The 15,041-nt window shown below is 40.5% G+C and overlaps 1 protein-coding gene across 3 annotated transcripts in view; it reads right to left on the bottom strand.

The window, feature by feature from the left end:
• Positions 1-113: 113 nt before the first annotated feature.
• anapc1 (anaphase promoting complex subunit 1) overlaps positions 114-15,041 on the bottom strand; it is a 44,379-nt gene continuing 29,451 nt past the window's right edge. For all 3 annotated transcript variants that reach the window (XM_046401815.1, XM_046401814.1, XM_046401813.1), the window contains exons 44-53: positions 12,172-12,258; positions 11,625-11,742; positions 8,556-8,633; positions 8,338-8,405; positions 7,994-8,132; positions 7,005-7,091; positions 5,322-5,417; positions 3,992-4,166; positions 1,526-1,657; positions 114-789 (exon numbers count right to left, since the gene is read on the bottom strand). In XM_046401815.1, the coding sequence (XP_046257771.1) occupies positions 641-789; positions 1,526-1,657; positions 3,992-4,166; positions 5,322-5,417; positions 7,005-7,091; positions 7,994-8,132; positions 8,338-8,405; positions 8,556-8,633; positions 11,625-11,742; positions 12,172-12,258 (1,129 nt within the window). In that variant the 3' untranslated portion in view covers positions 114-640. The remainder of the gene's footprint in view (positions 790-1,525; positions 1,658-3,991; positions 4,167-5,321; positions 5,418-7,004; positions 7,092-7,993; positions 8,133-8,337; positions 8,406-8,555; positions 8,634-11,624; positions 11,743-12,171; positions 12,259-15,041) is intronic.

A 15,041-nucleotide genomic window follows, 5' to 3' on the forward strand; every position in this document is an offset into this window, starting at 1 on the left:
CACAGATATGCACATGCTAAGATAATAAAAAAACTGATGGATTGATCGCTGATGTCTTGATTGCTGTAAGAACTGAGCCTTACAGAATAAACCACAGTATTCATGAAGCATCCAGGTACTTTTTCCGCTTTATTGTCTCGTCTTTACAACACTGCGGCCTGAGCTCAGGAGCTCGCTGGTACAACTACAGCCAAATCCTTTTCACTGTGTACTGACCAGTTCTTTCTCTCCATGTTTGGTGGTGAAGAAATGTTTTCTTGTGGTACCCATAGACAAAAAAAAAGCCCCCATTCTGGATTTGTTGTACCACAACAATTACATGAGTACTGCATCAGCACTGTAGCCTTTCTTTATGCTGTAAAAAACCCCAAAAAACTAAACTAAATAAAATATATTACAAAACTCTAATACCAGTTCTTCCATTTTCTAGTGGCTGAGAAGGAAACAAAGTCTTTCCAACAGTCCTCCTCACAGGAGACCCAAGACCTCCTAAGGTCACATTTTGTCCCACTTGCTGTACACACCCCAGAGGTGTTACAGGTAGAAATCAGGTATCTGTCCTACCTGTGCTCGCAGTGGGAACATAAGGCTATGAGCCTCCTTTCTGAGAGGTTACTTGTCAGTTGACCAGTACTGAGCATCAGGATGAAAACGCTTGCAGAGGGAAGCCCTGCAGAGTCTGTGGTCCGGAGGCAGAGCTCAGCAGCACGGGTACCAGCCTCAGCAGGTCTCTGAGAGGGATGCCCAGCTGGCTGCTGCGTGACAGCAGATCTCCGAGCGAGCTGCAGCCTGCAGGCAGAGAGGACATCACAGTTTGCAGTTGTTCTGTATGAACAAAATGTACTGAAAGAATCAGAAAAGTATTTGTTTAGCAGTAAAATTTCTCCTGTAGCTGATTATTATATAGGACATCATTGGATTTTTAATACTGATGCATCAATGTGTGAGCAGCTTTTTTACCGCTGCAGTGGCTCGAGGTGGAGTTAGTTTTAACCACAGTTAGGTGATTTAACCAGGAACCCCCCAAGCAGTCACAAGACAAATATGGGTGGGTCAGGACATGACAAATTGTGCAGGGAAAAAGACAAAAACAAAGTTTGTCTCTAATATTTGCTGTTCTCTGAAACAATTTTATCTATTTGAGTTTCAAACAGTTCATTCACGTGAAATCATATGAGATGGTCTTCGTTGGAAGTGCTCATAGCTCAAACATGTGAGGCCTGTGACAAAAAGGCCTTAATTCAACACCCTTTTGTGTCAGGGGTCACAAACAAAACAACATGTGCTCTCACCATGAAATTTTAACCTGAAAGTAAGTAGTAACTATAGCACACACATGACTACAGTGCAGAAAAAAGTAAATATTTCCCTCTCATATACAATGAAATATACATTAGTATGTACTCAGCTAAAGTACATACCATTGGAATGACTGTACAGTTACTTTCCACCACTTATATTTAGTCATGTAAGTGCACACAGGTGAAGCTGTGCAGTTTGATCAAAACATGTGTGTGTGTCTCACCCTCCAGCTGTGTGTGTGTGTTCCTGAGACAGGGGATGGAGCGGTACACCAGGAAGCAGGCCAGCATGTTGGACTGGGCACTCTTAGGGAGGGCCTCGCCCCTCATGTAGGACCTCAACACTGAGCTGTTGTCTAGAAGAGAAAACACACCAAATTCAGGAAATAAAGCCTGCCAACTTATTTCTGAATGACTAAAACAAAGGATATCAGACAGGATAGTCAGGATAACAGCTGCTGGACTGTTTATCTTAATCACAAGCCTTAGTGATTTGTAGAGCAATACGCCTCCTGAAAGAACCAGTTGTACAAAAAGATAAGACACAAGAGTGATTTCAAAGAACTTGTGACTTTTTTTTTTCTCCTCGGCTATGAACCACCGCTGAACTGTTTGTTTTTAAGCACAAACTGTCTTACATGTTAAGTACAGAAAGTCTCTTTTTCTTCACAGACTTTAGAGATATAGTGAAATATATCTGTCGGCCCTGCGACTGACTGGCGACCAGTCCAGGGTGAACCCCGCCTCTCGCCCATAGTCAGCTGGGATAGGTTCCAGCCTCCCCACAACCCTGACGGATGGATGTATCTGATTTGAACAAATTGGTTTAAATACAAAACACAAATAAACTAGGATAAAATATGTACCTGACAATGTAAAACATTAATATTCTGCTTGTCATGCTGTAGGCTGTAATATTCCCTCATCTAATACCTCTTTATCACCTTTCCTATTAGCCATGGCATTAAAATTAAGAACATTAAACCATTCCTTTTTATTTCTCACACAGTACAGCTGTGCTCTCGCGACACTTCGTTGGCAGGTGTAGCACTTTATCAATATTTTCTCATTGTTTTGGTCCTTTACAACACATTATGTGTTGTCTGCTGAGTTCTGAGAGCAGGATTTGAAGCTTCAAAGTGTGCAAGTTCGCTTTTCTTTTCACACCACGCTAACATTTTTGTGAATGAGACCTGCCCACAAAGCGTAAGCGGCACCTTATGTGACAATGTTAGCAGCGTTGACGATGCGGATGATGAAATCTGGAGTCATTCATCAGGTTGAGAAGTTTGTCCATGTAAGAAAAAAAGCAAGTTTTAGGGTAAGAAAACAAAAATGTTCCTGCATGAAGCCCAAAGTCTCATATGCATTATGCAGTAACTGTTGAAAAATATAACACACAGCTAACACATCCTACTCCAATTCTGTAATGTGTAAAATTCCTTCTTATACCAAAACCTTTTCTAGAAACTACTCCGTTCAGTAACCTTCCCTGCTCATACAATAGTTTTACAACAGTATTTCAAGAAATTCTAGAAGTTCCCTGTTGCTTTGATCACCTTTTGTTTGTGTATAAATGCAACGGCTTGTGAGAATTATAAAAAAAGAAAAATCAAAATCCAAAGGAGATCTAGACACACATTTCACTCAGGGTGAGTTCCAGAGAACAGCAACATTCCTGATGCTTGAGGTCAAGTTAGTTTGGTTTTACTTTAAAACGTCTGCCAGATCCAAGAGGCTTCATGAAACAGGAAAGTGAAGGAATGTTTGAACTGTTTACATGATGACAGTCTCATCCAACTGCTTCACCTGTTTCCCACGCCTCTCAGCGAGCACGTGTAACTCCGACTGTGTGTGTGCGCGTGCGTGTGTGTATGTGTGTGTGCGGGAGTGTGTGTGTGCACGCAAGCCAGTGATGGAATGTGTGATTGTTTGAGTGTATACACAAGTCTGCTCTGAGATTATTGTGCTACACCCTGCACAGGAAAACAAGCTCAAACACATCCTGCATATGTGACACACTCAGCCGGTGGCACCGCTGCTTAGCAGCACTGAAGTTAACTTTTCTTTCTGTCTCATTTAGTAAAAACGAATTATGTAAAAACATGATGTTTCCTTAGCTCAGTGTCATTTTGTCCTTAGTATACACACAGTACACATTTAAACATAACTGGTATATGTCTATCAAATTTGTATTTCACCACTGAACAAGTGGAAACACTGGAATAACTGAGTCGCTAATGTCTGGTTTGTTTATCATCGAGGTCATCAGAACAACAGGAGGAAACATTTATTTACAAATACAAAACCTTGAAATATTCATTTTATTAACATAAAACATAAAAGTACGAAACCAGCAAATCCTCACAACTGAAAAGCTGAAACTAAATAATGTTTACATTTCCAATTAATCAATTATCAAATAGTTGTCAATTATTGTGCTGACTACTGAAGGCTGATCAGTTCCGGCTGATCCCAAGCGCTGGATTGAAATCGCCTTCCTTATATAAAATCATGAGAAATCGTGCAGCTGTGGCCACAGAATATTTGATAATTTAACTTGGTAAAAGGTCAAATTATTTCGAGACGATCAAAATGAAAACAAATTAAATGTCTCCTCAACAGTCACTGAAGTGCCAAAGTCATCTGTCTCCACCCATCCATCCATCATCCCTCTCGCCCCTCCTCACCTCTGAGCCAGCTGTCCAGTGCTACATCCACCATGTTCTTCATAACGGGCAGAAACTCGGAGGTGAGCAGGGCGGGACCGTGCAGCACCCTGCTGTCCCACAACTCCACCACCAGACGCATCTGCCACATAGGGAAGGTCTGCCGCATGTCTCCCCGACGCAGAGCACCCACCGCCTGAGAGAGGCCGGAGACGACAGGGGTCAACATACCTTCATGTGGGCAGAATGGATTTTTATCTCCACCAGTGACTTCAAGTTTCCATCTGTTAGTGTATCTGCTCTGCTCTGAACATTTCAAAACCTCATTTCCATTACATTTGATTGCCAGATTGGAAAACGATTGTGATGGTAATTCAGACCTGGATTTTCTTTTTGCTTGTTTTTAGCTTATCTTTTACATCTTTTACATTTACATTTATTCATTTTTGTGGTTTGTTATGTTGTTCAGTGCGTTGGTGAGCTTGTTAAAATGGGATGGACTGTGTTGCTCCAGACTGCGTATTAGCAAACATATCCTGGCAAACATTCTGACGTGTTCACAAGTGTGCTTCTTTTATACAAGATGGGGATATTAAACACTGAAGAAATGAGGAAAAGGAAATCAATTTCACCCAGTGACAGGAAAACCACTAAATCTGTGAGACTAACGTGAAAGAATTTGGATTTACTAACATAAACTGGACAATATTAAAACTTTCATTTCCTGTGCTCTCTGAGAAATGTAACTACTCCCAAATTCCACAGGAGAAAACTTCCTGAAAGGAAGCTGGTTCAACCAATCAGCTTGGCTTGACGTACAGGGCCGTGCTATGCATTTTTGAATATTGGGCAATTTACAATTACCACTAAAGCAGCTCTCAGGGTACAAGTCCATACATTATAGTACCAACTTCAGGCAAGTAAAAACTTGTATTCTTTTCTTAGTGAAACTGAGTATAGGCGGTTTTGTGACGCTACCTGCTAAGGAGAGAAACATGATGTTCATAAATCAGAGTACGTCTGGTGTAGCAGCAGCCGTTGCCATCAGACTTTACTAGTTTACATTTCAATATACTTCACCTAACTAATGTTTACAGGGGGTAAAATAACATCCTGTTATCCACAAATCAAATAAATTGATTTCCAAACTTACAGATAAGCTGTTGGTTTCAAAAAATCAATTTGGAGACAGAGTGAACACCTGCCTTATTTTATTTTTTCTTCATCAATTTTTCATTATTTTCTCTTGGTAATGTAATGGCACTACAAGTGCTGAAACAAGGAAGACCAGTTAAACAATACATTGACTTCAGTACACAAATCTGTGTGTGTGTGTGTGTGTGTGTGTTACCTGCTCAATAGCGATATACGTGGGCAGCATCTCTGGACACTCCTGAGTCACACATTCATACAGCATTGCAGAGAACAACACCTGAGAATCTTCACTCTGCAAACACAACACAGACACAGTGAGTGAGTGAGGTAAAAACAGACATTTGGACAATTTACTGACGGGTTCATGATTTAAAAAAAATCAAAAAAGCTCAAATTCATTTAGCAGCTCCAGTTTGGACTAACTGCAATTATTTTTTTTACATGTAATTATGTTTTTTTTTCTTTGTGCTACAGTTTAAGGTCTTGATTATGTCTCTTCGAGTGTCTCTCTATTTTGCTTTTTGGCAAGTGAAATCTGGAAACAGCTTCTCCATCTGAGTACATATAATCGCCCTAATCAGACACAGACATGATACCCTGATTTAATTTGTGTCTCAGTCTTCATATTTCATGCAATTTGTAGCATTTAGGTGTAAGCACTCCCTTTACACCAGTACGTGCATTCAAATATATTCTTTTTTTTTTAAATAGTGTTTGACAAAACGTTCATACTGCCATGTTGTTAAATTCAATTATAGAACGTCATGCTACAAAATGACAAATTTTCTTCCATTTCGCTGTGCCAGTTGAAACCAGCGACCTCCGTGCAATCCAACTAATTAACCTGAAGCTGTGATGAAGCTGCCTCTTTACTCGGAAAACAGGAGTCAAGAGATTAATAAGCAGACCGAGCACTGCTCGTGACAATTTATAGAATCTATTTTAACTCTGAATTACCCCGAGTGTGACATGTGCTACGCAGCACAGAAACCTGCACTTAGTGTGCTTAAAGGACTGAAGTCTGTGTTCTCGATCAGCTTCCTACTTCTGCCAAAGTTGGAAACTGATTTTCTAATTTTGGCAGTATTTGTGTTTTTCTCTTTGCTCTTCTCGGTGGTCTGAAGGGGGTGGGGCTCTGTCTGAAAGAGGTGATGTAACTTCCTTCTGCCCACCAATCAGGATTTTTGAATAAAAGACAGAAGACGGATGATGGCCTCATGCTGCACTGACTGAACCACAGAATCAGAATCCCATCTTGGTGCATTTGACACAAAAACACGTGACATCCAACACATCCTCGACACTCGAGTCTCCTCACATCATCGTCTTTGGAAAGCTCCCTCCAGAGCCACAAAAGACAACACACAATTGTTTTCACTGTAGGGTTTCCCACGACTGGCAAACTGAACTTCATGTGTAAAATCAGAACTGGAGGTTTTGAACCACATTTCCAGGGGATTTAATGCAGCTGCGCCTCAGAGAATTTTTCCTTCATTGAACGGATCATTAATCAGTTTTTTGGCACTTTGTCATTCTGACAACATTTCTCACAAGTTTTTATCAAGACCACAGACATTGTTTGACTATGGAAACTAATCCAAACACACATTTCAAGGTGCCAATTCATTTACTGTAATCCATTACATAATCACAGACAGGAAGTCTGATAAATACGTAAGTTCTGCTTTTATTTTTATTTTATTTTTTAATCATCTCTCTTAAAAGATCAAAGCCTTGCATTAAAGAATCATTTCTTTAATGCAAGGTAATTGTGACCCATGTTGACTTTGTTTATTATACAAACCTTCATTATGTTTGCATGCAAATTATTAAAACTGGGTTCAGAGTACACACATCTATTTCTGCGTGTTAAACTCACGTATTTCACTCCTTCAGATGTTTTACAGAAGAACTTGGCAAAGGAGACCAGAGCGGGCTCTGAGGTAAATGTAGAGATGGCTTCAGGCTGCAACACAAGGAAATTGCAAACTTATTTACATGAACCCATTCAGGAGGCACAGAGAAGCAGAAAAGGATGGATAATATAGGCAATGAAGAGGCTCACAGAGGAAAAAGGAGAATGGGGTCAAGAAAAAGGAATGAAGGAGGAAAAGTTGAATGCTTAAGAAGACAAGTGGAACAATTAATGTGTTTTTTGTGTTTGTTGTTCCCCCTCTGGACCTGCCAGTGTATTGACAGCGTGGACTATGTCCATTGGGAACCAGTAATAGTCTGTCAACCACACAGCTGCCTGCTGAACCTGTAGTGACAACCTGCCAATGCTGGACACAAAAAGCCACCAGGGAGGAGGTCAATTCAATTCCACTCACCTCTTTTTACAGCCTGACATTGGAGCAGACTTCATTCTTAAAATGAGTTGCTCCTTTTCAAACCCATGTAATCGGATGACATGATATTAAGAATAAAATCCTAATCTGATACAAGAGATACACATTACAATTTTGGTTCTGCTTTGTCAACATGGCAGGGCATTTTCAGCAGCCAAGATGCACTTTTACCACAGAACATGTTTCAGTGGTCTAAAGCGCCCAGAGTAAATGACGTTTTGGATGTTCGACCATCCAAAAAATCCACTGTAGGAAAAGTAAGACATGACATTACATTGTCCACTGTAAAAAATGAAGCCAATACAGCATCGACATAGTCAAAATTTGAAAATATGAAAATTTTGTTGCGTCTCTGCTTCGGCTGTTTGCAGCAAAACAGCCTGCAGAAACAAATCTGAGAAAATAAGCAAAGGTTGAAATTTCAGTTGTTCAGTCTGTATGTACTCTCAAAGTTAGCCTGGTTCCCAAAACACTCAGCTACACAGAGAATCGGGTATGTGTGAGATCTCCATGTGTTTACCTTGAAGGCTCTCACTCCAGAGCTGATGTGGTTGACAGTGGAGGACAGCAGGCTCTTCCAGCCTTGTGGGTCGTCTTTGTAAGGCAGCTGGCCTGCCCTTAGTTTTACATACAACACCCCATCTCTGGACAGGATGGACCTGAGGGAAATATTTGGAGGGATTATCTTTTAAATCAGTCGAAAAAAATCAATATGAGATCAGAGCTTCCACCTGGTTTCCACTAATCCATCTGTGGCACACTGATGGACACACACTGTGTAGTTGGTGGTTTCCTTTGAGTGACTGCCAATAAAAACTCTGTTTAAGTTTTAAATAGTTTCCTGTAATTTCCCTCTGTTCTTACTCTAGACGCTGCGTTTCTTTACTGAGGTCTATGGACAGTTCCCAGTATCGCGGCCCCTTCACCTTCACCTGCAATAAATAAGCACAAATTAGAAAATACAAGAAGAAAGATATCAGGGTGTGCTTGATTTATCTACATATAGTTTGGCTGGCACGCTGCCTATTTTCCACTGAACTACAAAGTCCAGAAGCTGTGAATTGTTATTCTCAGGGCTTTACCCGTTTGAGAAGATGCAATTCAGGAAGCATAGTGGGAGCCATCAGTTCTACGGTGGTCTCATCGTACCACTTGGTCTCCTGAAACAAAAAGGAAAGCCATCATTTAAAAAAGAAAAAGAAAAAAGAGAGAGTATTATTTATTAGGCTCTCATGGAGTAATTTCGCTCTTGCAATGCGTGATGCAATGAACGAAGATATCAAGTTGAGCTTTCTGCGGTGAGTTAAATTGAAATGAGGAATGATGTAAGAGGTTGTCCTCACTATTGACGACAACATCCGTATTTAACTTTCTACCATCCTTCATATGTAGAAATATTTTAGCTTAAATCTACTGCTGTGGGTTGCTTGCAAACATCTTTTTGTCTGTTACAAAATTATCCCACAGTGTGACACCAATCAGTTACATTACGGAGCAACACATTGTTAAACGCACACCAGATTTGTCATTCAGCCAGAAGAAGTGAAGTTACAGTAGTCGAAATGTGCCAATATAGTGAGCAAAAACGTTGCTTCTCATCAGTGCTGGCTGTGATGTCAGTGTGTCCTGACAAGAAGCACGTTAACCCGTATCTACAACATACTGGGCCCACATAGAGATCAGCGAATGTGCTTGTGTTGACATACATCTCACACACACACACACATACACAGTGTGTGCTTTAGTGCCTTAGTTTTTGCAGGAAAGTCAAGTCAGTCTTACTTGTATAAAATTTGCCTCAAATGAATTTCACAGCATACAATATCTTCTATCCTTAGACCATGTTCCTCGGATAGGGAACAGGCAAATAAAGGAAACCTCAGGAAGAGCTACACAGGCTCTACCAGAGACATGTAACAGATGGGAAAATCTCAAAATATACAAAATGTGATGAAAACAAAACTGTTATACACAGACTTTCAAACAACCATACCATCAAAAAGCTAACTTCCATGTATAAAACTTTACCATTTCCCCCCACTGGATGTGCACATTTATACTCCACTGAGTGTTTCCTCATTTTCGATAAAAGCCACACGTTCTGCTTTAGCACACATGGCTGAGACTGAAACATTAGAAAATATATTCATAAATTTGTCTTTCAAATGACTCCCTGCAAAAACCAGTAAGACCTCAAATCTAAATACAGTCTACCAGTACAGCAGAAAAACTGGAAAGCAAAGCTTCCAAAGTAGCCAGATCTATAGAAAGAAGCAACAAAATCCTCCCAAAAGCAGATTTAGACATTTCTGCTCCTGTAATTCAGGAGCTATTTACTGCAACTGTAAAGACAAGACTACAGTATTGCAACAATGGCTGTTGAATGTACGTGTTTAAAACTGCTGATGCACTCCAGACAGACTGGAGGAAGATAATAACTGAGTAAATATGGACCATGAGAACATCTGCAGTCATTCTCATTTAACAGTCTAATTTTCTACTTAAACACTGTAATGGATGGCTGTTCTTTTAAAAGTGTCTCTAAAAAGCTGACAGCGTAAATGTTTTTCCTTTCAAGGCCCACATGAGCGCACATGACCGAAACGACAGAAGTGTGTCCAAACTGAAAAGACACACTGTAGTCTTGTGTAAGGTCCCACAAGACCAGATGCCTGAACCACTGAGGACAGCTTCACTGAGTACAGCCTGTCTGACCTACAGTGGTGTGTAAAGCACGTTTTTAGAGCCTTTAGTTAACTGAAGGGTAGACAGTTTCACACCCTAACTCAAAAATACTAAAAAATGGCAAAGTGTTCATGATACAAAATAAAGAAAGTGACATATTTTGTCATTGGAGGGAACTCACTCCAACGAAATTTGTGCTCTGCATTTAACCCACCCAAGTGACGTGCACACACACACAGCAAACCCGGGGCAGTGGGCGACCGCGTGCAGCGCCCGGGGAGCAGTGGGGGTTAGGTACCTTGCTCAAGGGTACCTCAGCCATGGACACCGGTACGGGGAATCGAACCAGCGATCCACCGGTTACGGGTCCGACACCCTAACCGCTGATCCACGACTGCCCCAGAAACAAAAAAAAAAAGAAAAAAAAACAACAAAATCTCCTCTGGCAGAGGGCTCACCTGCTGCAACAACTTATTTGGACTATTGGGTGTAGCTGCTAAAGCAATTAAGAGAGGACTGGTATGATATAATGTATGAAATCTTTATAATGGAAAAAATTATATTCCCCGGAAATTGAATTTGAAAATATGGCTGAAGGTAAACACCTAACTCTTATCTTATCATTTTCATTTTGTTCTAGGTCATGTCAATGTAGTCCTGTTTAAAATCGTACTTAATTATTTCATCTTCTTCTTCTCTGTTTTATAAATGTTCATGTCTGGACCTCATCCCATGTATATTTATGTGAATTTAAGGACCCCAGGAAGACTAGCATCTGCACCTGCATCTGCGGTAAAAAATGAGGATCCGCAATCTATAAGCAAGAAACAACATATCAGCTGTTCAGAAATTGGCACCAAAATATACGTACTATGATACTACAATGTACCACTGCTCTCAGAATGCATATAAACATGAATGAGATGGAACCCACGTGGTTGCTTGTGCAGTCGTAGGAAGTTCCACTCCAATTTATATTCAACCACTTCGAATGAAGGATAAGCTTAATTTATCTGGTTACAAGCGAAGAGCTGGACTCGGCTGAATGGCGAGAACAAGTTGCACAAATTAGCCCTCAACAGTCTGAACTGTACACTTCAGGAAGTTGTCCAGCTGACAGCAGTGATGCTGACAAAAAATACAGAGCATGCTAATTTGGTGGACAGGCACATGTTGCACGCTACAGATCATGTTGGCGTACAAGTTCACAGCTTGTCAAAAGGAAGTTCAGATGGCGTTTGTGTGACAGAGATATAAACTGTATTTTTTTTTTACTTGTAACACACTTTGCAGAAGTACTTAAAAGATACTCTATAAACTATAAATTATCCTCCAAACTAAAGCAGTCTTTGGACAAGTGCTTTGCTCAAAGGAAGGGCAGCTCACTGAGCACCAGGAGCTGCTTCTTCATTCACAAGACTGAGGCTACCTTTGTCAGCTGCCTCCACCAGCCTTCATGAACTTACTTTGTAGGTGACCTCTAAGAGGGCGTAGCAGGGCTTCAGGGAATCAACGTCCACAGGGACCAGCAGGCGTGGCTCTGCAGCCAGCACAGCCAGGTGCCGCAACGCCTGCAGGTGGTAGCTGCAGACAGACAGGCAGTCATATATAAGCTCCTCTTTAACCACAGCTGACAGATAAAAAACCTTACCATAAATCTTATTTATAATGTTATTTTATTACGAAGAAATGGGTTGGGCGATGTGAACGGTTTGAAATAGCTCTCACGATATGTGCAACATTTAATTTTATAGATTAAGTTGTGCTAATTTCTGAGTGATTTCTTGGTCTTAAACTAGTCGACTAGTTTAAAGTTTAAAGTTTAAATTTCTCTTTTAAAGACAGGGTAATTAGTGGTTCATACATCTTTATCCAACTTATGGGACTCTTTGGATTGTCACATACCACAACCATCGTCCACTCAGCACCAAACATAGACAAGGATGAACTTTATAAAGCCTGATTATACACTATTTGAGTACTGTTATCATAGTGTGTGTGTGTTTCTCTCACCGGTTGTCAGTACTGTGAGCAGGGAAGTGTGGGTACAGGGCACACAGCAGAGCGGCGATGGCTGAATTGGAGGTGCTCAAGGTGTACCTGACATAAGACAACATCACAAACACTCAAAATACATTCCTCTGTCTCTTTACCATTAAATAGGTAGGATGTATCACCCTGCATTTGAGAATCCATGTTCCGCTTGTAGGTTTTTCATTTATCAAGTTTCCATGGGACTCGAGTTTTAATGTCCTTTGAGGGTGTGAAGTTTGTTTAAGAGGTTTCTCTACCCAGACAGGAATTCCATCTTCGACTCTCACCACTTACCACAAGGCAACAGCAAAGTCAACACTACCAACAGACGTGACCAAAAAAACAACAACTGACATTCACACAGTGGTGGGCATATGTAAAATGTACTTGGGACAGCAGAATTAAAATAACAAAATTACAGTTTTCATGGCAAAACACAAAACACAAAACACAGTCCAACTGCACGTTTTGAAAGGCGAACTGCTAAAAATCCCTTTTTTAAATAAACAATCTCATCTTTGTTAGTGAAACCAGGTGTGTGTTGTAATCCAGTTAACGTCATCACAGGCCACAATAGACCCTCTTACACATAATAGATGGCAGTTAAGAGTGTACTTTGACTAATGGAGTCATTACAATAAAAGTTGGGTCAAACAATAAAGGCTGTCGGAGTATGGAGGTTACTTGTGAGAGTGCTTAATAAAGATCAGCTGAGGCAAAGGATGTTGCTCTTCAATTAAATGGCTGCTTGAGGCATGTTTGGCATTTATAAGAGCTTTGACCACACTGAACATTACATTCTTCAGGTTTACAATTCAAACAACCTAAAACAGAGACTCACAGTGTGTTCTGAGGTGCAGGTAATCAGGCATATTTTTTTAAAAGAAATGTGGTCCTTTTACTAACACTGGGGAATAATTAACAGTAAAAAACATCAAATTTGAGAACTGCGTTTGGCATTTCTTTCAAATTTGTTCAAAGTGGCAGAATGCCAGATTAAATTTTGATGTATCAAATTGACCATTGAACTCTTGACTTTCTAGCAAATAAATGGCACACAGTGAAAATTTAAGATTTTTAAAGCAATTATTTCCTTCCAAACAAAAGAATATTTTTGTCATTTCATGTACAGTCCAACCATTAATATTGTACTAAAAACAAGAGTTGTATGTATTTGCAACTGTATGGATTTTCTCTGGCCATTAAATGAAATCTGCAACTTCACAACTTTCAAGCTGACTAACAGCAACTTTCAAAAGAGAAACTTCCTGCTTGGTCCGTTAGGTCCACTTCTGCTACAACAGGATGATGGAACCGTTGAGAGGAGGATTGCTGGCTAACAACCAGCTCTTCTGAGTCACCAGTTCCTTTTACTCTAGTCTCAACATTTCACCTTGAACTTCCCAGTATGTGCAGCAAAAAATAAAACTTATGTGTTGTTACTGTGTCCTACTACCCATGAAAGATGTGTGAAGTTATACTTTGTCCCTGTAGAGAAGTTTGTCCTCTATGTTTGTGGCAGCGTTTAGGGACGAGTTCAGTTTAGAGTCAGGTGTTTTGGTCAAGGGCAACGGCAGATTCATAATACCTCACCTGCTAGTGTTTGGTTTGGGCAGAAACCAGAGCACTCACAGGAAACCCATGCGAACACGGAAAGAACATTCAAAGCCCCAGTCAGCCTTTGGTACAAGCTGTTACAGACATGCAGTATGCTTTAGCTTCCATTAGTCTGAATTCCATGAGTTACTTTGCTTTCACTTCAGTTTCCTGCTTTAAAAAACTGAATAAATGGGAAGAGAAACCAACTGAGCGAACAGAAAGAGAGCGGAAAGGAGGAAGGGTGAAAAAGCTGAACGACTGCAATGAATGGCAGCGATACGAAGATAACGATAAAACAAATGCATTCAATGTGAATATAAAATGTCCATGCAAATTGGTGACAGACTGAATGACAGACAGGTAGAAGGTGAGAGTACAGGAAATACAACAATGACACTGCAAAAACGTGCTCACCAGCTGACCTTTAACTTCTGCAGACCTGCAGTTGCTGCACTTAACATGCTTGTGATAATACACACTATATGACATTCAAGCTGAGTCTCTGCAACTGCGTGGGCTTTTGTCTGGCAAGCCTAACAGAAAATGTGACAGTAAAACAAAATCAAACCATTCATCTGATTACAGCTGTAGGTGGAAAAAAATAGAGTGGGAGCAGTTGTTTCTCTTGAAAATACACAAGCCAAGGTCATTGGTTGGAGGAACCTGCCTCTCTCTCTCTCTGTGTGTGTGTGTGTGTGTGTGTGTGTGTGTGTGTGTGTGTGTGTGTGTGTGTGTGTAAATGCCATTCATTATGTAGAAGACAACATTCAAAACAGACCTGTGTGTATTTATGTGTGGCTGACCCAAACACCAGGTGTGTGCCTCCTCCTCCTTCCCAGAAACAAATGCCCTGAATACGATGAGTGTGTTTGAGCGTGTTGAGCACTTTGAGCATTGTTAGCATACAGCAATACAGGTGCCATATGACAGGTTAGACATAGAATATACCTAACTCAAAATAATCCATGATGGCGCTTGTTGTTAACAAGACGAAAAACATACATTAAAACCCGTTTTATCCCGTTGGCACAACACTCACTGTGAGAAACTGCCCAACAACAGCAAATGTTACCACAGCAGCTCAGAATATCTGAGAAAATCTATTGTGTGTGTCCTCCACATAAACTTGTAGTCCTTTAAAACAACTTGGAGAGGAATCAGAGTAGGTGACAGAATGAAAAACTCAGAAGCAGAAGCTGAAATAACATTTTCAGAGATGTAGAAATAATTACATGGATTAATCTAGTTCA

Source organism: Scatophagus argus, chromosome 10, assembly GCF_020382885.2.
Source record: "Scatophagus argus isolate fScaArg1 chromosome 10, fScaArg1.pri, whole genome shotgun sequence".
Taxonomy (NCBI): domain Eukaryota; kingdom Metazoa; phylum Chordata; class Actinopteri; family Scatophagidae; genus Scatophagus; species Scatophagus argus.